This window comes from Phyllostomus discolor, chromosome 3 (genome assembly GCF_004126475.2).
Source record: "Phyllostomus discolor isolate MPI-MPIP mPhyDis1 chromosome 3, mPhyDis1.pri.v3, whole genome shotgun sequence".
Taxonomy (NCBI): domain Eukaryota; kingdom Metazoa; phylum Chordata; class Mammalia; order Chiroptera; family Phyllostomidae; genus Phyllostomus; species Phyllostomus discolor.
The window spans coordinates 188,155,523-188,177,769 of NC_040905.2; the positions used below are offsets into that span (position 1 = coordinate 188,155,523).

General features: G+C 42.0%; 1 protein-coding gene across 3 annotated transcripts in view; it reads left to right on the forward strand.

Moving 5' to 3' along the window:
• LOC114496342 (myb/SANT-like DNA-binding domain-containing protein 3) overlaps positions 1-22,247 on the forward strand; it is a 122,918-nt gene that overhangs the window by 21,217 nt on the left and 79,454 nt on the right. Inside the window, exon 3 of one of the 3 annotated variants that reach the window (XM_028511672.2) lies at positions 1,805-6,926. The exons of the other annotated variants lie outside the window; for them this stretch is intronic. Within the exon in view, the coding sequence (XP_028367473.1) occupies positions 1,805-2,214 (410 nt within the window). The 3' untranslated portion in view covers positions 2,215-6,926. Of the gene's footprint in view, positions 1-1,804; positions 6,927-22,247 lie in introns of those variants that run through there. 3 annotated transcript variants of the gene reach the window in all.

Genomic DNA, 22,247 nt, shown 5'->3' on the forward strand with positions numbered 1-22,247 from the left:
TGGAGTGAAATCATCTCAACAGTAGCCACTTTCCTTTTGTTAACAGAGAATGAGGAGTTAGATTCCCCCACTAGCCATTAACATTCCCAGCATCCCATCTTCTGGAATATCGGAGTGGACACAATGTTGTAGCCAGCTCTTGTGAATAAACTGATGGCATTTTTCTCCAAGGAGACAATTCTCATTATTGAAGGTGTAAAGCTTCCCAAGAAAGCCTTGGAGTCACAGCTAGAAGACTCCATGGGTTAGAGGAGTTAGTGGTTTCCTGGCTGAAACTCCCTAATTGATGTTAATCTCACTGTCCTGTAAAAATAATGGTGTAAATGGGCACCACCTCAGATGGTATCATTTTGTATCCATATGCTCTTTTCCGTTTCTGTTCAAGGCTTCAGCCAGTAAATATTTACGAGGCATCCACTGTGTACCAGGCAAAGTCACTGGTCGCAAGGATAAAAGAAATGAATAAGGCATGGTCCCCAAATAATACCAGTACAGGGTGCAGAAGTAGGTTTACAGGTAGGAGTACACAAAACATAGAGTTTATTCTTATATTATTTTTTTATTAATTATTGTATTATTTTCAGCATGAACAAGTGTAAACCTACATTTCCCCCACCCTGTACGCATCAAGTACAGTAATAGGAGAGTCAGTGCAGAGAAGGGAGAGCTGAGGTTCCACAGAGCAAGTGGCATTGACCCCGAGTGAAGCAGGAGTTAGGGGAGGCAGTGAAAGGGAGACCGGACTAGGGCTGTGTTTGGGTGAGCTGCGGGGACAGGCAGTATTTAAGCCCAACTTCAGGCTGATGGAGCAGTGAGTCAGAATTATGGAAAAGAGCATGGCCTTTAAGAATGTGACTAGTTTGTGATAGGATTGAAGGGTGCGCAGGGAATTTTGAAGAGTAGGGCAAGAAAGGTAAAGGAAGGCGAGAACCAGATTATGAGGGTTACTTAGGGTGACTGAAAACAGTTAAAGAGAAGCACCTCAGGGGAGTATGAAAAGGTAAGAGGTTGGTGGAACAGGAGTCTGAGTCCCGAAAGAAAATTGAGAAGATGCAGTCAGAGAGGAAGCTGCAGAAAATTTAGGGGTGGGCAATGGTTCAGAAACTAATAGAGGGACAGAAAATTCAAAAAGTATCAGTTGCTGCTAGGGACAGGTAACATAACAGGGACATTCACAAGTGTCTTTGGATCTGAATTCTTAACAGCCAGAGGTGGGAGGCCGAAGAGAAATGGCACGCTAGGTAAGTTAAGCCAGGGAGGGTAGACTCACTTCTCAAGGAGGAACATTTATGAGATAATTATCCAGGGCGAGGGAAGTGATGAGGAAATAGAGCAACGGTCCCCTGGGGGTGTGGAATGTGTGCTCACGGCTGGGCTGGGCGAGAGCGGGCAAGGGAGATCCAACCGAGGGAGAACGGAATCTGAACCCCCCCCCCCCCCCCCGTTGGCCTCGCACTGTGGTCTTCCGCCCTTTTGGAGCTGTGCATACTTCAGTTCAGAACTTACATCAACGTAGCACAGTCATCAATTCTTGATACGTGTAGTTGCTGACCATTGTTCCTGTAGTCTGCAGTTTTAGAAATGCCACCATGAAACACTTTATCATTACGTCTCAAGGGAAACTTGCTTTGGATTTATGGGGTTTTAAAAAGTCAGGTGTGGCCAGGGCCCCTGTTGACACGCAGGCCAAAGCAGATGCTATTCCAGATCCATCCTGGAGTGGGGGACCCTGTCGTTGAAGTAGGATGATTTACTCTCTGCCTGTAAAATCTTTGAACATATGTTTTCTGCTACTGTTTTTCAGAATCATTTGCTGTTTCAAATAGAGAACTGTGCGATGATGAGAAAGAGTTCATACATTTTCCAGTGTGTGAGGGGACCTCTCAACCTGAACCCTCGTGTTCAGCTGTCAGAATAACAGCCAATAAAAACTACAGGAGCAAAACCTCTCAGGAAGGTGCTTTAAAAAAGATGCATGAGGAAGAACACCATCAACAAATGTCCATCTTACAACTGCAGCTGATACAAATGAATGAGGTGCATGTGGCCAAAATCCAGCAGATAGAGCGAGAGTGTGAGATGGCAGAGGAGGAACACAGGATAAAAATGGAAGTTCTCAATAAAAAGAAGATGTATTGGGAAAGAAAACTACAAACTTTTACCAAGGAGTGGCCTGTTTCCTCATTTAACCGGCCCTTTCCCAATTCACCCTAAGACTGTGGGGGTGGCTCCCTTGTGCTTAATCTGTGTTGGCAAAGAATGTCTGGAACACGGACTTGCGGTCAGTAACCTGTCACAGAGCTCCAAGTAGGACACTTAGCGTGGTAGTAGTCACTTATTTAAGAAAACATTCAGGTAAACAGTTGCACCTTCTTACATGGCAAAGAAGCTGTTACAGTCTTCTGAAAACTATCACTATGAGTGCTATAATTCTGAATGTCATGTCTCCTAATGAGAATTCACACAGAACCATGTGTGAGTGTCGTTGTTGTATTTTTTTTTTTTTAATCCAATGCAAGTGTGACTATAAAGGAGTGCGGCTGATTTTTTTCTTTTTTTTTTTAACAGCGGAACTTTTCTACCCAAATGAACGCCCTCCCACTGGGCGTGACCACCCTGGGAGGCCCTGCCCACCACGTTTCTCCAGTGGTGACGCTGTCGCGCAGCAGAGGTCTTTAGGAACCTCCATGAGAGCTGCAGCGCCTTGTTCATTTTTTTCTGTGGCATCCTCTGAGGGCAGACTTTCTGATTTGAAACAGCCCGACATTTGGAAGGGTATTTTCTGATGTGGCTCCTAAACTTCCTTTTAAGGTTCTTCTCCAAAGAGGAGTTCAAATAATGTCGCCCACAAAGGTAGCTCTGTCGGAACTGAGAATGTAGCTACTTTGAGGGAGAAATGTTCGGTTAGATGTCTACATTCTGTCATGTTTGTTTTATTAAAAGAGAAGACTTGCAATTTTATAGTCACACTGTGTATGTTCTTTAAAGGTGCTGCCTTCCCACTGTGCTCCCCTTTGGGCCTTCCCTCTGTAGTTCCCTCCCTACTTGGTACCACTGAGTTCATGGCTGCCCTTGGTTTTAACCTTAGGCCACCTAGGGGTCCTCCCCTCACTGTGCTTCTGGTGCTAGCAAATAGTAATGCTATGTAGTCTACATTACGCAGTTAGTATCAGGCTTTTTAAAGAATCCATTACCAATACATTTGGAAATATGGATTGATAAATGGATGTTTTGGTTGAGCTGTGATATAGCTTCTCCTGTAGCCTAGTGTTAAAAACAGCCCTGGAAGCTGGGCATAGCAGTATCTGGCAGAAGCGAAGGGACACTTAAGTGCCAAGGCCCGTCAGCAATTTCTGAGAATGAAATTGCAAGGCCGTGTGCTGGGGAAGGAGGAACAGGTACGGCAGAGGCTGTATAGGGAGTGTAGTAGGACTAGGAGTCAGGGCTTGAATTCTGAGTTTGGTTCTGCCTCAAGTGCTCTCTGACCTTAGGTACCTTTTAATCCTCGGCTGTGTTCTTTCCTCTCCACAAAACAAGGGAGTTGGTCGAGATAATGTTCAGAATTTGCTACAACTCCTTGACTGTAGTGTGGTCTGCATAGTCTTGAAGGAGTGCCGCTTACATCATCGTCATCCAAGGGCGTGGGTCCATAGTTCAAAGCATTGGCTAAGCTTCCCTCCTTCGTCATTTTGAAATCTGGGTCTTGGGGACTGTACGTTCAGTAAGATACACATACACTTATTATTGAAGCACTGCATAAAGCAAATGGGCAGCAATTTATTGTGTGCATTATTATAGTTTAAATCTCTTAGAGGAACTGGTTATTTATAGAACACTGTGAAGACTAGGCTTCTTTGAAAGTAAAGATCCTTCTCTAAGGATTTGTGTTCTTACCTTAAGTTTTTACCAAATGGACCTTTTAGTGAAGAAGCATCTGGATAAACTCCCAAACTTCAATGGCTTACAGGAGACAAACTTGACTTTTCATGCCGTCCCACCCCCTTGGGGACATGGGTGTGAACTGAGAAAAATTTGCCTTTGCTTCACCTATTGCTCCATCTGGGGATCCTGTTAGGATGCAGGTTCTGGAGACGGACCTGAGATTTTACATTTCTCACAAGCTCCCAGGTTATGCCAGTCCTGCTTGTCTGGTCAGCACAGTTCTGGGTAGCAAGGTTTTAGAGGACCCTCAGATGTTTTCTCAAAAACAAAATTATTAAAGTTAGGTACATTTTTGTGTACAGCATTGTGCTGGGTGTTTTCGCTCAGAATTCATCACTTAAGCATACAAACAACAATGTAGAACACAAAAAGTACCCACCCACGCAATGGAACTATAAAAGCATCAAACTAATTCTTAACCGAACAAATCAAGGATAATTAAGCCAGTGGCCTAAAACACCTTGTTCTACTGTTCGTGGCATTTATGAGTTTCTAACAGAAATTTCCCACCTTGGCTATGCAGTAGAAACAGTATTTAATAAGTAAGTAACCCCACTGAGTCCTGCTCCCAGGGGGTTCTTATTCATTTGACCCGGGTTGGGGCCTGGTCTGCTCTAGTTTTTGGCAGCTTCTCAGGGGATTATGATACCTAATTGGGATTGACGGCCACTGGGATAGATTTCCCAAATATTTCTCATTTGATCCTTAATTGTGGGAGGTCATGTAGACGTGAGGAAATGATGCTCAGAGAACCACCTGACTAGGGAATGGCAAAGTAGAACCTCAGTCCCAGGTCTTGACATGAAAAGAAATAGTTTCAACTGACTGCCCCTGCCCCATCCCTCAGAGCACATTGTGGATTTGTTACATCCTGAGAGCCAGATCAGTGTCTCCATTCAAGAATGGGTCTATCTCAATGCATTTCACTGTTAAGCAGTTACTTACCTGAGAAGGAAATGCAATACTTATTTTTTGGTAGGTGCTCTAGAAAGTTGACATAAGTATTGACCCAGTTCACCACCCTCTGTCCTGCCAAATCATGGACACAGCCTGGTAGGGGAGGGGAGACTTGGACACAGCTGTCATGTACGTGATTAGTGCATGCCTTCAAGTGCATTGGTAGCTCAGCACAGAGAGCTAAGCAACTTGAAGGAAGGCTTCCCAGAGGAAGTGACATTTAAGCTAAGTCTTGTGAGCTGGCATTTTGGGCAGGTGGAGATTTGTAAAGGAGAGAAAACTTCACTAGATGCAAAGTCCCATTGGAGATTCAAGATGATGAGATCATTGGGAGGCAGTGAGAACATGGGGACTTACCATATTGGGCAGTAACCTGATCAAAACTGTGCTCCAGGAGGAAGATTCGAAGACAGAACTGAGTTTAGAGAAAACTGGGGCCCGGGAGATGAGGTAGGAGTGTTTGGCCCTGGTTAGGATGAGACAACAGGAGGACTGAGAGGAGGCTGTAGTAAAAACCAGGGAAACCAATGTGAAGGGCATTGCAGAAATGGAATCAGTCAGACTTGGCAGCTGACTGTTTTTCTCCGAGAGAAGTGGTGAAGTTTAAAGTTAGACACCTGAAAGAATGATGCTGCCTCTTGACATAAAGGAAGAAAGGATGCATTTCTGGCTCTGACCGGTTTTAAGGGAGATCTACACACACAGTAGTGCAGCCGCCTCCCACTCAGCCTCAAACACACTGGCACCTCCTCTCATCTCCTCTTCAGCTATCACCTCTTTGCTCTGACTTCCGCCTCTTCAGCTGCCTGTGCTGCCTCTCTCACCTGTTCATCTGACTTCAGCCCCTCCCTGCTGGGTCCTTGTCACCCCACTCATTTGGTACTGGCTCTGCCATCATCACCTCCGTTGCAGCTGGCAGTGTGTCAGTCACCATCGCTTATAATGACTTCGTACTAGAAAGAGCCAAAAAGGTTATTTCTTCACCTTGCCCTTCAGCTCTTTTCTAGACAGCTGGCATCCACAAATTTCATTTTTTAAAATATCCCATGTTGTCTGAAGGAGGATGGGCTGAGAGGGGTTGTTAAGCCCCATGGATGCCCATGATGGCCCCTTGACAAAAACCAGACGTGGGATCCTTACCCTGTGAAGCATCAAACATTTAGGAAATGTTTTGGGAATTTTTCAGGCATGCAGAATCTTAAAATGCATTTTTTTTTTCAAAGAAGAGAGTCCAGGAAGAGAGGCAGCCTGGCGGATGTGTGCATTTGAGTTGTCAACAGCCTCCGCAGTGTCAGATCAATCACATCAACACTCGGTCTGGACCAGGAGAAAGGAGTGGCTCTGCCTCCTGGGAATGTCAGAAGGACCTGATAATTATATTTGGCAAAGCCATGAAGAGTGGCTCAGTAATGTCATTGCTAAGAATTACCCTTTAATAGCATTTCTGAATGTCTGAGCTTTTCAAATGGAATGCCACTCCATTTCCACTGTGACGGTCCTTTCTGTTGGGCTGCTTCCCAGGTGGTCCTCCTGTTCTTTCTTGCCCTCGCTTTGATATCAGTTTGGTTTTCCTCCTATCTTCCTCCTTCCCAGGCCTGTTTCTCCGCCCCCTCTGTCTGTACCTACTACGATCCCTCTCTTCTCTGTTTTAGAGATATAGTCGTGTGAGAATGTGTGTGAGCGAAATACTTGCCAAGGGACAGCAGATTCAACATCCGGTGTCTGCAAGGAGAGGTGTAGCCTTAGACTGGCAGAACCACCGATGACTTGCTTCCGTGCTGCCTCCGCTGCTGCTGTGTTGGTGGGATTCAGCAGTCATGGGAAAGGTTGCCAGTGATCTGTGACTACGACACATTCTTTTCCTAATTGTGCCATCGATTATGCCCTTCAACAAAACTTACTAATCTCTGCCTCAGTTTCTCCATCTGTGAAAGTGGTGTAATACTTATCTACCTCCCTTGAATGTTGTGAAGATTAGTCTGTTAGCAAAGCACTTTTGAAATAAAGAGTGATGGAAAGCATTTTAACATTATTGTTGTCATTGTCGTGTGGATGCCCTCCCGTGGAGATGCTGCCCCACAGGGAAGATAGAAAAAATCCCATGGAGATACAAGGGTGTGAATATTTGTGAAAAATTTCAACATGGCCTTTCCTTAAACAGCCCTTTGGTGCATTTAACACGAGATTCAATGTACAGAAGGGTGACTTACATAAGATATTTAAAGAATACATCTATTGAACTTGTATTACCCACTGCAATTATTGCACTTACAAGCTAGGTATTAACCGAACAGCGCAGTTTATCGTTAGTAGATGGGAAACTCCCATTTCTACATTGTTCAGATCCCCAGATTGTGTGTGAAGATTCTCTCACTGTTGCCACTGAATGGAATAGGTTTCTTGGGAAAAAACATTCAAGTTTCATTGTTATATCTGCTTATATCTCCTTGGCCGAGGGGAGTCTTACGGTTGAGCCCAAAGTCAAGGGGAAAGAAGTAGACTCCTCCTAAGAAGGTGAGGGGAGAAGGTGAATATGTTTGCATAGTGAATGAATCGACCACAGTATCACAGTGGGAAGAGAACTAGTGGGATCCAAAGAACTGAGACTATATTATAAATCAAGAGACAGGGAATCTTGGGGGAGGGTGTTCCTTATCTTCTACTGAGACACACACACTCTTCCTTTTTTTCCTTTTGCTCTCTTTTTTTTGGGGGGGGTGTGCTTTAAAATAGTGATAATAATAGAATATACCATATTTTGCCATGTATAATGCACACCTACGTTTTTGGTCCAAACTTTCAGGAAAAAACACTTTCATTCTAATTTTTAAATTCAATTCTTTATTTATTTATATTTAGAAACAAAACTGTTGATCATATTCCAGGGTAATATTTTGCATATGGATATCGTTATTGCTTTCTAGAGTTATACTTTTAACACATAAGCATAAATAAAAGAATTAAAAACACTTTCACAGATACAGAATTAGTACTGCCCATATATAATATGCATCCTTATTTTTCCCTAAAAAATTTGGGCAAAAAAGTGTACATTATATGTGGCAAAATATGGTATGCCATAGAGATGTTGGATTAAATGAGTAATATGTATTTATTTCTATGCATTTATAACATACCCTATGTATAAACACTAAGTTTTGGCCATTATGTTTTTCCTCTCAAGGTCATACGGCTTCTAAATGAGGCCAGAAAGGTTTGAATCCAGTTTGCCTGGCTCCAGATTTAAAATTCAGGCTTTTAAGAATCAGACTATACAGGCTTTCCATTCAGAGCCTGAGTTCAAATCTGTGCTTTTCAAAGAACATGATCTCTGAATATTAGACCATCATCTAAAAAATACCTACTCCCCGAGGTTGCTATGAAGACTACAAGAGAATACAAATATGGAAGAGCCATATAAACTATAAAATCAAGTCCCTCCCACCCCATAAAATTCCTAAACCTCTCTATGATATTCTGTTACAAGAGAGAATCCAATACTCTCTTCTCCCATCACAAACCTTCCTCTTTGTCTCTCCTTCCAGCCTCCCCACTCTGTGACACACCCGGACACATCCATCAGTTCCTTGGTTTCAGAGCCAGGCTCTATGAAATTCTGTTGATCCCCCTACCTGGAGGGCTCTCAGTCTCCCTATAACCATTTTGTCATCACCTACGCTGCTGGAAGTGTCACCCATTCTTCAAGGTCAGGTGACACGAGACACACGCCTGGACCCTGGGCTCTGGTCCCAGCTTTGCCAGTAACACCACGTGATTGAGGACAACTTACTAGGTCTCTGGATATAAACTGAACTTCCTTGTTTGTAAAATAAGAGTACTGGAGGAGAGGATCTTTAAATTCCCTTCCCCTGTTCTAATAGTCTAATTCTGAAGCTAAACTAATCTTTTCCGTTTACCTCATGTAACCCGTTTTCAATTTCACATTCTCCGTAAAAGATAATCTGTACACAAATGGGATTCAAATGCTTCATCCAACTGCATGAGCCCCAAGGTTGAAAGCACCATTTGTGAAAGCTATCAATATGAACATAATGATTGTACTTCAACTGTTTATAAAATAATCTAAATATAGTCAATACAAGAATTTCTAAACGATGGACACAAAAGGGTGGTTGCTTTCCAAAATATAATTTCCCCAACAAAATGTAATTGGCTGCTGTTGACTTGAGCTGTTTCAAATTGCCTGATTCTGTAGAATATAGAATATTTCTACTTATAAATTGCCCTGTTCTAAGGCAATAATGTGCCTAGAATATGTAGATTTTTGTACATGCTTTTAAGATTCTTATCAGTTGATTTCTGTAGATGTTATTTGTTATACACATCCAGGGCTGTCTGAAAAACTACTTGAAGCATAAGAAAGGAAGGAAATTAGCATTTATTGAACATTGTCTATGGGTCCTAGGCACATTTGTATATTATATTTGTATATTTCCTACTCTGCAGGAGTAGGTAATGTTATTTATATATTAAAGATAATGAAATGAAGCTTGGAGAGGCTAAGTGACTTATTCAACATCACACACCAAAAGTTCTGGATGTATTCAGTGTCACTGAACTGTACACTTAAAAATGAGTAAAACGGTAACTTTTTTGTTACTTCACTACAATAAAAAAGAAAAAGAAATCACATGCCTAGCTTAACTAGATTTGGATCCCAAGTCAGTATGCTTTGGTTAGCCTGTTAATGGCATAGATTATATTTTAATTGCCTGGTTATATTTATCAAGATCTATTAGGACTATGGAGCCAGAAACAAAGAGAAGCACAGAGAAGAGTTAAGTGAGGTTAAAGGCGTCAGTAATGGCAAGGGTGCTACCCCAATTCTGTCTGAGAGCAGGCAGAGAATCAGTGACCAAGGCAAAAAAAGAGACATCACCAATAAGTCTTGCCCTTTAGATTCACGTTTCTCAAATATTAATGTGCAAAGGAATCATCTGGGTATCTTGTTACAAACCAGACTGATTCAGTAGGCCTGGGGTGGGGCCAGAGTGTGCATTTTCAAGCTCCCAGGCGCTCACTCATGATGTTGCTGGCCCATCACGGGCATCGAGTAGCAAGGCTTTTAAATCACAGTAACCTCCATGGCAACTAAGTGTGGTTTTCAGATCCCTTGCCCCAGATAATCTGGGGTGCTTTTACAAACTAAATTCTGGGCCCCAGCCCAGACCTATTGGATCAGAATCTCTGAAGGCAGGACTGGAAGCTATACTTTTAGTGAAACTTTCCAGTTGCTCGTTAGATATAATAAAGTTTGAGAGCCACTGCTAACAGAACATCACCATGGCCTGATAACAAAAATTGCTCCACTTGCATCCCCATTTCCAGTCTATGAAGACTTTCACATCCTGTTTCTCCTGAACCTGCACAGCAAGCTAATGAAAGGGATACCATTAGCCCCACGCAGCAGACCAGGAAACTTACATTCCGGTGGCTAAGTGCTGCACGCAAAGATTTTCTGACTTCCAGGAAAGTTCTTTTTATTATTGCATGGCTTTCTCTCCCACTTTATCATATCTTCACTTTTACTTTCACGAAAATTAGAAGTTCTCTTATGTTAAAGAGCGTTGCAGAACAACTGTCTTCCTATGCTTTTAAAGATTTCAATCTAATTTAGCACATTAAGGAGCACAGTTTATGCTTATAAGCATAAAGTGATCCAAGGTCATGGCCAAAGGAAAATGTTTGAAGTAATGAAGAAATAGACTGCATCAAGCTTTTTAAATCTTTTTTTGTTTTTACCTGAGTGTACCAATTATTAATGGTTTGCTTTTCTCTCTCTCTCTCTCTCTCTCTCTTTCAACCACTTGAAAGAAAGTTCCAGACATGACACTCTACCTCTAAATTCTTCAGTATGCATGTACTAAAAATAAGAACATTCTCCTGCATTACTGCACCCCCAAATTCATATTAACAATAATATCATCTATATGTAGTTTTCATTCAAATTTCTTCAGTTGCCGTAATACCCTTATTTCTGTTTATTTACTTAGATACAATCCAGGTTTTTTGCATTTGGTTGCTTTATTTCTTTAGTCTAATTTAATCTTGAACAAGTCTCTCTTATTTATTGTTTTTCACGACATTCAATTTCTTTTAATCCAGGCCTGGTCAATGTGCCCTACATTCTAGATTTATTTGATTACTTCCTCGTGATTAGATTCCGGTTAAACTCCTTTGGCAAGACTATCATGTAAATGTCACCTGCTTCTCATTACATCATTTCAGGAGCCACATGATCAAAAGCTGCCCCACCATTGGGGAGGCTAAATTTGATCACCTGGTGAAGGCCGTATCAGCTAGATCTCTCCATTATAAAGTTAACTTCTTTCACTCATAGTTAATAGGTTGTCGGCAGAGTGACACTTTAAGACTTTGTGACTATCCTGGTCCCCAGCAACCTTTCATATAATGGTTTTAGCATCTGTTGATGATCATTTATTACTCAGTTACTTCACGGGGACTGCAAAATATGATTCGATCAATCTTTGCCATTTGCTAGGATTCATATGGAAAAAAGGTATGCCGGATTTGAGAAAATCTAAATTCAGGTCACCTCAAGTCACCCTGGCTACTCAGAAAGCAAAGCGTGTACCTGGTCTCAACTTTCTTAAAGGACCATCCCCTTTAGAATTCCATTGCTGGAAGTGAGTAGTAGGAAGGGTAGTTTTATCTCCAATGGGGATAAATGCCCACCTGAAAGAAAGGGCTGCTAACTTTCTTCTCCTCAGCACCCCTGCTCCAGGTTGCTTCTAGTGTCCGTCTCTGGTTTGATCCATCTCTCCTGAGCTCTGCTGGGGAAAATCACATGCTTTCTCTCCCCTTATCATCAAGGACCACTTCATCCCTGACTGGTGTGGCTCAGTTGGTTGAGTGTTCTCCTGCAAGACAAAAGGTCGCCGGTTTGACTCCAGGTCAGGGCACATGCCTAGGTTGCAGGCCAGGTTTCCAGTTGGGGCATGGAACAGGCAACCAATTGGTGTTTCTTTCTCCTTTCTCCTTTCTCCCTCTCTTTCTCCTTTCTTTTCCCTCTCTCTAAAATAAATAAATAAAATCTTAAAAAAAAAGGACCACTTCAATTTTTTTCTATGCTTCTCAAATGTAATCCAAAATTTCTGTAAAGTCGGGACTTGGGGCAGTAATCTGGTTGAAAGTGGTATCTGATATATACATTGCATGTTATACATCAGTTTTCAAAAAGTGATTTTTTAAGTATAAGATCGAGAAGGCAATTTTCCACATCAAAGATGAAGATGAAGATTGGGGTGGAAAGGCTAAGAGGGAGTTGATGGAGATTATAAGTGGCATCAAAGCTACCTTTTGATGTAGTCACATCCCCCCGCCCCCCCACGCACTACCTTCACTCCACCCTACCTCCCTTTCTCTAGAACACAGAAGCCAGGATCCAGGAATTTCGTTACTGTCTTACTATCATATCCACAAAACCACCTGCATCAGCTTTCTTTCTCTGTACTTGCCTCTGGCTCCAAAGAAGAAAGTGCACTTCTCCCAAAAATCAGTCGCTTCATCTGTGCTTTGAATTTCATCCCTTCTGTCTTCTCAAGAATCTTCTACTACCGATTAGTATCTTTTTGTCCTGTATTGTGTATTCAACCCCTCTCCTCCAACCCTAGTGGATCTTTATCATCAGCGTTTAACTATCTTACAGTCTCATCTAAAAAAGTCCTCTCTCCCGTCCTGACTGGTGTGGCTCAGTAGGTTGGGCATCATCCTGCAAAGCGAAAAGTCCCCGGTTAGATTTCTGGTCAGGGCACATGCCTGGGGACATGAGAGAGGCAACCAATTGATGTTTCTCACACACACCAATGTTTCTCTCCCTCTCTTTCTCCCTCCCTTCTTCTCTCTCTAGAAATAAATAAATAAAATCTTTAACAAAATTAAAAAGTCCCCTTCCACCCACAGTCCCCTTGAGGTTTGTTTCTCTTCTCTTCACAGCCAAGCTTTCTAAATGTTCTTTCCCCAATTCCAACTTCCTACTCATATCTTAATCAACTCTTATCTGGATTCTGCCCCTACCACTTTACCAAAGTGGTTCTTGCTAAGATCACCAATGACTTCAAGTGATTATATTCACTGGACACTATTCGGTACTTATCTTGCTTGACATCTCAGTAGGATTTGACCAGCTGACCATGTCCTGGTTTTCGAAACACTTCTGCTCCTCAGTCTTCCTTCTATTTTCAGGTAGTTCTCTCATTCTCCCCTCCACTGGGGTTCCTCAGGGTTTCGGTCCAGGTCCTCTTCTCCTCTAATTTTATACTACCTCATTAAGTCATCACACCCACTTTCCTCACTTCAGTGAATTTATCCTCTGATGATGTCCACACTTGTATGTTCGCCAGACTTAAAATCCAGCCGCCACTGGATGGATCAGTACAGATGCCTCGCTGGCCACTCACACTCAACATGCCTACAACTGAACTCACCATCCTCTCCCCAAGCCTGCCTTTTCTCCAAAGATGGATATTTCAGTAAATGTCACTGAACCTGGGGATAGCCCTGGCTTCACACTTTCTCTCCCTCACCTCCCACATCTAGTCAGTCACTAAATTCTATTGATTTTACCTTCTTCGTCTAATTAATTTGTTTGTCCCCATCCTCCCTAGTCAGGGCCACAGTCATCACTCGCCCAGACCACTGCAATAGCTCTCCCAAGGTTTTCTTGGGTATGTTTTGCCTTTCCAGTCCATTCTGCACACTGCAGCCCAAGTAATTTTTTTAACAGCTTCATTGAGATATAATTAACATAGCTTATAGTTCACACATTTAACCAAGTGATCTTTTTAAAGCACAGTTCTTGGCAGGTTATTCCCTGTTTACAATCTTAAGATCAAGTCTGAATCTGCATTCTGGTTTGAAAGGCCCTGTATGATCAGCCCGCACTTCCCAGTGTCTCCAGCTTCATTAGTTGTGTGATTCGCCTGCTTACTCTCCAGGGTTCAGCCGCAGCTGCCTTTCCTCTGTTTCTTGCCATATTCTTTATTTCATTTTTACAGGTGGAACTTTATTTTTAGAATACTGTACCCCCTCCATACCCTTCTAACCCTTCATCAGCCTTCAGCCTTAGCATAAATATCACTACTTTGAGGAAAATTTCCTTAATACCTCCAGCCCCTGGTACACTGAGGGGTGTGGGGGGGTCCCTGTCTGATTTCACGTGTCCTTCTTAACACCCTTCACAATTGTAAATGATTGTTTAAAGTCTGACTTCCTGTTAGACTGCAGGACAGAGTCGGTGTCTGTATTGTTCACTTCTCCATCCTCACTGGCTAACATGGCTGCCTGCATGAAACATAGATGCCGGTAGATGAATGTTGGGTGAATGGCAGTGCTGCTGTCCCGTTCTCTGCGCCCTGCCCTGCCCCCTGCCTCCATTGTTGTTGGAGCCATCGCTGCTGGAGCTGCCCTGGGTCTCCCCACTCTGGTTCTGTGTTGAGAGGAACAGCTTCAGAATGTGGTCTCACTGTTTCCCCTTTCCAACATATGTAATTAGGAACCCAGACTAAGTGCTGTGTCTAACAGTGCTGACCCTGACGTTGAGTCCTGAGACCATCAGACTGCAGGGAATAATTTTCAACTGGGAGGCAAGGGAGGAGAGTTAGAAAGCAGCTGACACAATTCAAGTTCATGTGTACTGTGCAGATGAGTTGCTGTATACAGCAATGTGTGCATGGATGCACACATGTAAGTGTGCATGTACAAACAGAGGGCCCAGCTGTCACACTCTGATAGGCTGGGCCTACCCACTCTCACAGAGGCAACTTGATATATATTCATTCTTCACATATGCACACAGTGTACAATGGCATATGTTTGGCACTTACGCATATGTACAGAGGCAAGCTGATACGCTCATTACATATATATACACACAGGCAAATGACATATGTTCAATACATATGTATACATACAGAGGCAAGCTGACATGGTTAAATGCATGCAGTGGTAAAATATAATTACTTAGCTCCGTTTGACTTGCTCTAATTCCTCCATGTACTTAGCTCCATACTTTACCTCTCTTTCATAATTCTTAGCTCAATGAATGCCATTCTCAAGTTTCCAGACTCTCGGCCGTAGCCTCGTGTCCTTCCCTTTGACCCACCTGGCTGTTTTCCTCTTAGCAGTTTGGCTGTCCCTGCTAGCACCAGGCTGCCCTCCTGCAGGCCTCTCCAGCAGCCAGGTAGCTCAGCTGAGCTCTTTTGACGGCTGACTTTCACTCCTTGAGTTTTGTTTTGGACCATAGGCTTTGGAGGCAGAGAGACCTCAATTTGGGTCCCAATCCTGCTTCCCACTCACTGTGTAACTTCTGGCAAATTACCTAACCTCTCCCAGCCTCAGTTTTCTCATTGACAGAATGAGGATAATAATTGCACCTTCCCCATTAGGTTTTTGGGAGCATTCGTTAGATAATTCATGTGGAGCTCTTAGCCTAGCATATACATGCGGTTAATGGCTACTGCTACTAATAATAGCTAACACTTATAATCTACTTACTCTGCCACTATTACTTCTAGCTGATTATTTATTGAGTACTTATAATGTACTAAACATGGTTCTGAGCACTCTACCTATATGAGCCCATTTTATTCTTACAACAACCCTATGAAATAGATAATTTTTTTTCTGTGTTACATATTATGAAGCTGAGGCACAGAGAAGTTAAGTAACTTGCCCAAGGTCAAAGAGCTAGCACGTGGCAGGGTTCAGATGTACAAGCAGATGGTTCAGTCGCAGAGCTTACACTCTTAGTTGCTGGGCTATACCTCTTACCATTTATACGTGATTGTCTTTGTCAGAGAAGCTATTTCTTTCGTACAATCCTTTACAAGTTAAGCCCTTGGAGAAAATTTTGAATTGCAGCTGAAAATTTCCATTTGCTGAAAGATGGAGAAATATCTTTATTCTGTATTCATAGCAATACTGAACAGTCAAATGACAAGAACTGCAGGAAAAACCCAGACATGCCTCCTTGGTCTCTCTACCCACTCACAGGAACTGTTTGGGTGAGAAGCCTTTCAAAGTGACAGATTCTCCTCCAGGCAGAGTGAGGCTACCTCTCTGGATTCCCACAGCACTTTTTGTTCAGATATGAGTAATCCCTGGCTCCTTGGCTTCTGCGCATCTAGGTAATTGAGGACCATTAAGGGGATGTGGGTAGCAATAATAGTGCTTTCAACTGGAGTTGTAATTACAAGCAATGTGATCACAATAATCCCCGCATGCAATCACAAGAAGCCTCCACAAAAAGTCTCCTGCTGTGTTGGCAGGGGACTCAGGATAGCTAGTGCACACTCCTTGGTGGCTGCAGTCTTAGTGGGGCCAATCTTTGCTCCATCCTGTATCAGGTGATGATGCTTTTCCAGCGGTTCCAGCAAGTGATGTGGTGGGGCTTGGGAGTCAGTGGAGGCAGATAACTCCTGACTTCCCAGCTTTGTGGATCAGTTAGGTCACTTAACCTTCCAAGTCTCAGTCCTCTCCTCTACCACATGGAAATAGTACCTACCAACAGGGTGGGTAGGAAGATTAAAGACAACAAATGTGAAGGGCCTGGCAGTACCTGGGATGTAGCAAGTCTTTAGTAAATTATACTGTGCATATTGCCATTGCTTGGCCCAACTATTATCCTCTCACACCAATGTTATGGGGTCTCTCCTACTGGACTAGAAGTTTCTGTGAGAATCAGGGGCTTTGTTTTGTTCACTGGTGTTTCTCGGCATTAGAACCGTGCCTCAATCACAGTAGGTGCTCAGTAGGTATTTGGTGAGTCAATGAATGAAATTTCAAACAAGTTGAGCTTGCTGTCTGTCCTTCCTCCACCAGCCGGCACTCAGACCCTTGTAGTCACAGGCCCTTTGCTGATGACCTTCCCTCAGCCTGGAACACTTCCTCTTCGCTTGGTTAACTTCTACTCACCCTTCTGGTCTGGTCTTAGTGCAGATGTCATTCCAACAGATAAACCCTCTGACCTTCCCCTTCATAGCATGTATCAATATTGTTGCAATTTTACTTTTATTTGCATAATTGTTTGATTAATATTTGACTGTAAACTTCATAAGGACCATGGATCGGAGCTGTTATACTCATCATTGTATTTTCAGGGACTAGGAGGAGACCTTCAATAAACATTACTGCACAAATGAGTCTTCGTACATTCTTTCCATTTTTTTAAAGACCCCTCTCTCTAGGGAGTGGGACCAACATCTCATGCTGGGTTGGAGGTCTGCCCCAGGCTTGCACACCAGTGCTGCACCATGAATCATGCCAGTGTTCCCGGACTGAGCTTGAGTGCTGTGACTCTCTCCTACCTGGGCCAATTTGTCAATCCCAAATTGTCTCATTACTGTTTACCAGGGCTCTGTTATGCAGCTAGAGCCTCCAGCAGGAGGTCCAGAAAATCCAGACTTTTGTCTGGGCTGGGAGTGATGTGTAGGATTTGCCATGTACTCCTTCTTCTATCCCCCAAACACACACCCGTGCATGCTGCATTTCGAGTTAGCATTTATCACACTGAGTTGTAATTGTTAATTTTCAGATGTTTCCCCCACCTCCACCCTAGACGTTGGGGCAGGACTATCTTTTGTTCCCTAGCACGCAGTGGATGCTCACAACGATTTCTTGAAGGAATCCAATGTTTTCCATGAGCTTTACTGAGGATAAAACCCAACTCGTAGGAGAGGGCACTACCTCTGGCTTTTTTTTTTTTTTTTTTTTAAAGCTGAGCCAATCTCTTTAATTTGGTTTGGTTTTTCTGTTCCTTAGACCTGAAAACAATCAGCAGGGCATACATAATAGTATTCAATTATAAGATTTTTTATAGATTATTGTTCAAAAATATTTATTGTGTATTCACTCTCTCTTACTCACCTCCTTAAGAAGAAGACACTTCCCTACCCCTTGTCCTTGAGCTCAGCTATGAGACTTGCTTTAGCCAGTGGGATGTTGGCATGTACAGCAGGGATGTGAAAAGTCCCTGTACAGTGGGCATGACCCTTGGACCAGTGCCATCTCCATAAGAGTTTCCCTTGATGAACCTAGAAGGTATTATGCTAAATGGAATAAGTCAGACAGAGAAAGACAAATACCATATGATTTCACTTTTATGTGGAATCTAAAGAACAAAATAAACAAACGAAATAGAAATACTCATAGATGCAGAGAACAGACTGATGGTTGCCCGAGGAAGGGGGGTTGGGAGGCTGCGTGAAAAAGGTGAAGGGATTAAGAAGTAGAGATTGGTAGTTGCAAAATAGTCACGGGGCTATAAAAATACAGCATAGGGAATATAGTCAATAAGATTGTAATAACTAGTTTGGAACTTCCTCAGAAAACTAAAAATGGATCTGCCTTTTGACCCAGAAATTCCATTGCTGGGACTCTATCCTAAGAACACTAAAACACCAATACAAAAGAACCTTTGCACCCCGATGTTCATAGCAGCACAATTTACAATAGCTAGGTGCTGGAAGCAACCTAGATGCCCATCAGTAAATGAATGGATCAAAAAACTATGGTACATTTACACAATGGAATTCTATGCAGCAGAAAGAAAGAAGGAGCTCCTACCCTTTGCAACAGCATGGATGGAGCTGGAAAGCATTATGCTAAGTGAAACAAGCCAGGCAGTGAAAGACAAATACCACATGATATCACCTTTAACAGGAATCTAAACAACAAAACAAAACAAAAAAAAAACTAGCAAAATATAACCAAAGACACTGAAATAGGGGATAGTCTGACAGTGGCCAGAGGGGAGAGAAGAGGGAATTTCAGGGGGGAATGGGTAGGGATTACAGGAACAAATTTGGAGGACACATAGACAAAAACTAGGGGTGGGGGGTAATGGGGGGAAGGGGGGAGGGTTGGGTGGAGGGGCTGGAACGGGAGTAGGGGGGAGAAAACTGTACTTGAACAATGATTGAAATGAAAAAAAAAAGATTGTAATAACTATGTAAGGTGCCAGATGGGATTTGAAATATTGGCGGGGGGGCACTTTGTAAAGTGTATGATTGTCTAACCACTATGCTGTATACCTGAAACTAATACATAATAATACTGAATGTTAACTGTAATTGGAAAGTTGAAAAAAAAAAAGAATTCTCCCTGGAGGGTTGCTGCCCTTTCAGCCAGGCCCCAAAATGAGTAATACTGGAGCAGATCAGAGTTCAACCTGCACACAGAAGTCAAGCCCAGCTTGAAGCAGAGCTCTTCAGCCAAACCTAGGCTAGATTAGTTAATGCCCAGACCTATACGAAACAAATGTTTATTGTGGCATGTGGCTGACATTTTGTGGTTATTTGTTAAGAAGAAATAATCGACTGAGCAGGTTTCCAAACTGGCAGTACATCTGAGTTACTTACAGAACTTGAAACATCAATAAAGAGATACTTGAATTTTCTTCCAGAAGGCCTGGAGTGGGGCTCAGAAATCTACATGCTTTAAAAATACTCTGGGTGGCTTTACATAGCAAGTCCCACACTCCTTACTCTCTGACATTTTGGGGGGCACCAGTACTAGAGCATATGATGGGAGCTGTATTAGATGACCACTGAGACCCTTTTAACCCTGCGATGAGATGACTGAAGTCAGAGGACTCCTGCTCCTGAAGTAGGGTCCTTCCTTTTCAGTTTGAAAACCTGAGAAATTTGTGTTGAGCTTTTCTTATCTAATTTGGAGAAAGATGCAGATGTAAATTAATTTGCAATTTATGGCCACAGGGTTTTTGCTTTGTATTTAAGAATCGTCTTCTCTTAGTATTTCTACCTGGGCTGTGGTCAGCAGCCCAGTGAAAAAGGCAGAATACCGAGGATGGGGCATCTAAGACACACGGCAGGAAAGAAGCACAGGGGGGCTCAAGCTTACTAGAGGGGCCGCTGAAGGGGTGGCCTGAGGAGGTGCACTCAGCTGCCGCTCAGCAGTCAGGAACCTGGGATCACACCTCATTCAAAGTCCAGAAATGAAATTTTAGTTGTCACAACTGCCAAGCCACTGCTTCTAGGTTAGATAGAGGTTTGGGGTAAATCTTAACAACATGTTAAAAATATGAATTTATAAAAGAACGATCATAGAAGTATAATTTAAAAGGAAAGAGCTTTTTAAAATATGACAAAAACCTTCATTGAAAAAAATTCAGACAAAACAGAAAAATATGAAGGACAAGAACGTATTCAGAAGTAATCTTTCAGAAGTAATCACTATTAATATATTGCTGTATATTCTCCTTGACTTTATTCCAATGGATATGTACACACACATAGATATTTTAGAAAAATAGGATTCTCTTATACCTGCTCATTAGTATCCTGCTTTTTCTCTATATCCATAAACACAACCCTAATCATCATTGTTAAAGCTATGTAATATTCCAATGTACAAAAAGGCACCATATTTTATTTCCCATGGATGGAGACTTAGAATATATTTACTATGATAAAAAGGTTGTGATGAACATTCATATAAGCCTTTTATTTCTTTAGCATGTCCCATCATTTCTTTAGGACAAATTCCAATATATGGAATTGCTAAATTAAAGAATAAATGTATTTTAAAGGTTTTTCATACATGGTTGAATTGCCCTCCCCAAAATGTGTAAATTAATAGTGTTATATTTTTTCAATTCTTTTAACTATTGTTAATCACCTGTACAAAAAAGCATTTGTGGTTTTAATTTGCTTTTTATTGCTAGAGGTGTTTGATTATATGATAAAGCATAAAATACAGACAGCTTCTCATTTTTTCTGTTTTGTCAACATTTTCTTCTTAGTTTATATTCATTCTTTATATTAAGTATATTGCCTATTATTTACACTGAAAAGATTTTCCCTAATGTGGCTTTGCTTCTTGTGGATTTTCACACATATAAAAAATTTTTATGAGTAAAATTTATCAGTTTTTCAATGAGATTTAAAAATTCCTTCTCAGGTGAGAGGCAGCATAATTGAATGAAAAAGGCCTTCAATTGAAAAGTGAATGAAGAGGTCTTTTACCCAATTCAGCCCATAATCATTTTGGCCTATAGCCGGATCTCACTTCCCACGCTGTGCTAGGAAGAGCACTGCACTGGGAGTCAGATCACTTTGCCGCTCTGGGTCCCAACTTCCTCATCTGTAACACTGGGCGGAGAATGAAAACTCTCCTCTACGGCTTTAAAAACGAACTGGACAGAATGCACGTAAAGAGCTTTGCCCAGGTCTGGTATAGAGCAAGTCCTCTCTCTCCAGCTATTATTAGTGAGAGAGGGAATATAGACTTTTCTGTTGACAGAGAGTAAATGAAAACAGGAGGCTTTGGCTAGAAATAAATGATAAAGAGTTATTCAAGTGTTTTAGGGTTTGCAAACCATAGATACAACAGGCAATATCAGATTGGTCAAGAGAAGAAAGAAAAGCTGAGAGTTCTTTTATAGTAAAAAGGACATTCTCCAGAAGGATCGGTGCTGGGTTGGTCTCAGATGATAATCCTCTGGATCAGTGATTTTCAACCTTTTTCATTTCAGGGTACACATAAACTAATCATTAAAATTCTGCAGCACACCAGAAAATTTTTTTTGCCACTCTGACAAAAAATGTTTAATTTTGATTCATTCACACCACATGGCTATTGTTGTGTTGGCTGTGGTCATTAAAAAAAAAATGACAATCTAAGGGAAAAGAGGTCAATGCCCCTGACTAAATAGTTAGGTATTGCATGTTTAAAAAATTCTTGCAGCACACTGATTGAAAATCGCTGCTCTAGATGACCAGTGGTCTGGATAATGGATGTCAGGTAATGTGACATTCTGGATACGTGAACATTCTTTCCTTGGTCCTTCAAGCGGTTATCAGAGGGTTATGTGGCGGTTTGATGCATAATATATCCCTATGCAGGACTAGAAAGTTCAAAAAAGTTGAAGTTCCCAGGCTTGTTAAAACAAGAATAGAATTGTTTCCTCATACTTTAATCTTCTTGATTTTAGTAATCTGGCAGCTTGACTATGGTGACTCCCTTTTATTTCTTCACTTCATCCCTTACTTTAAAACAGTATTTTAAATTCAGTTGGTATATGTGGAAATGGGGTGGGGGTGAGGATCCTAGAAATTTAGCTGTTTACTTCCATCTCTAAGAACTACATAGCTTAGTCAGAACTTGGGTTCCAATTCTGATCCTGCCTATTTTTGCTCTGCGACCTTGGACAAGTCACCTTCACCTTTCCAGGGCTCAGTTTCTTTACCTACACAAAAAAAATAGATAATAGAACACTTGCCCTCCTCTCCCATTCAGCTGCTGGGCGAAGGAAAGGCTTCAAAGCGCCCACAATGGACGGCAAAAAT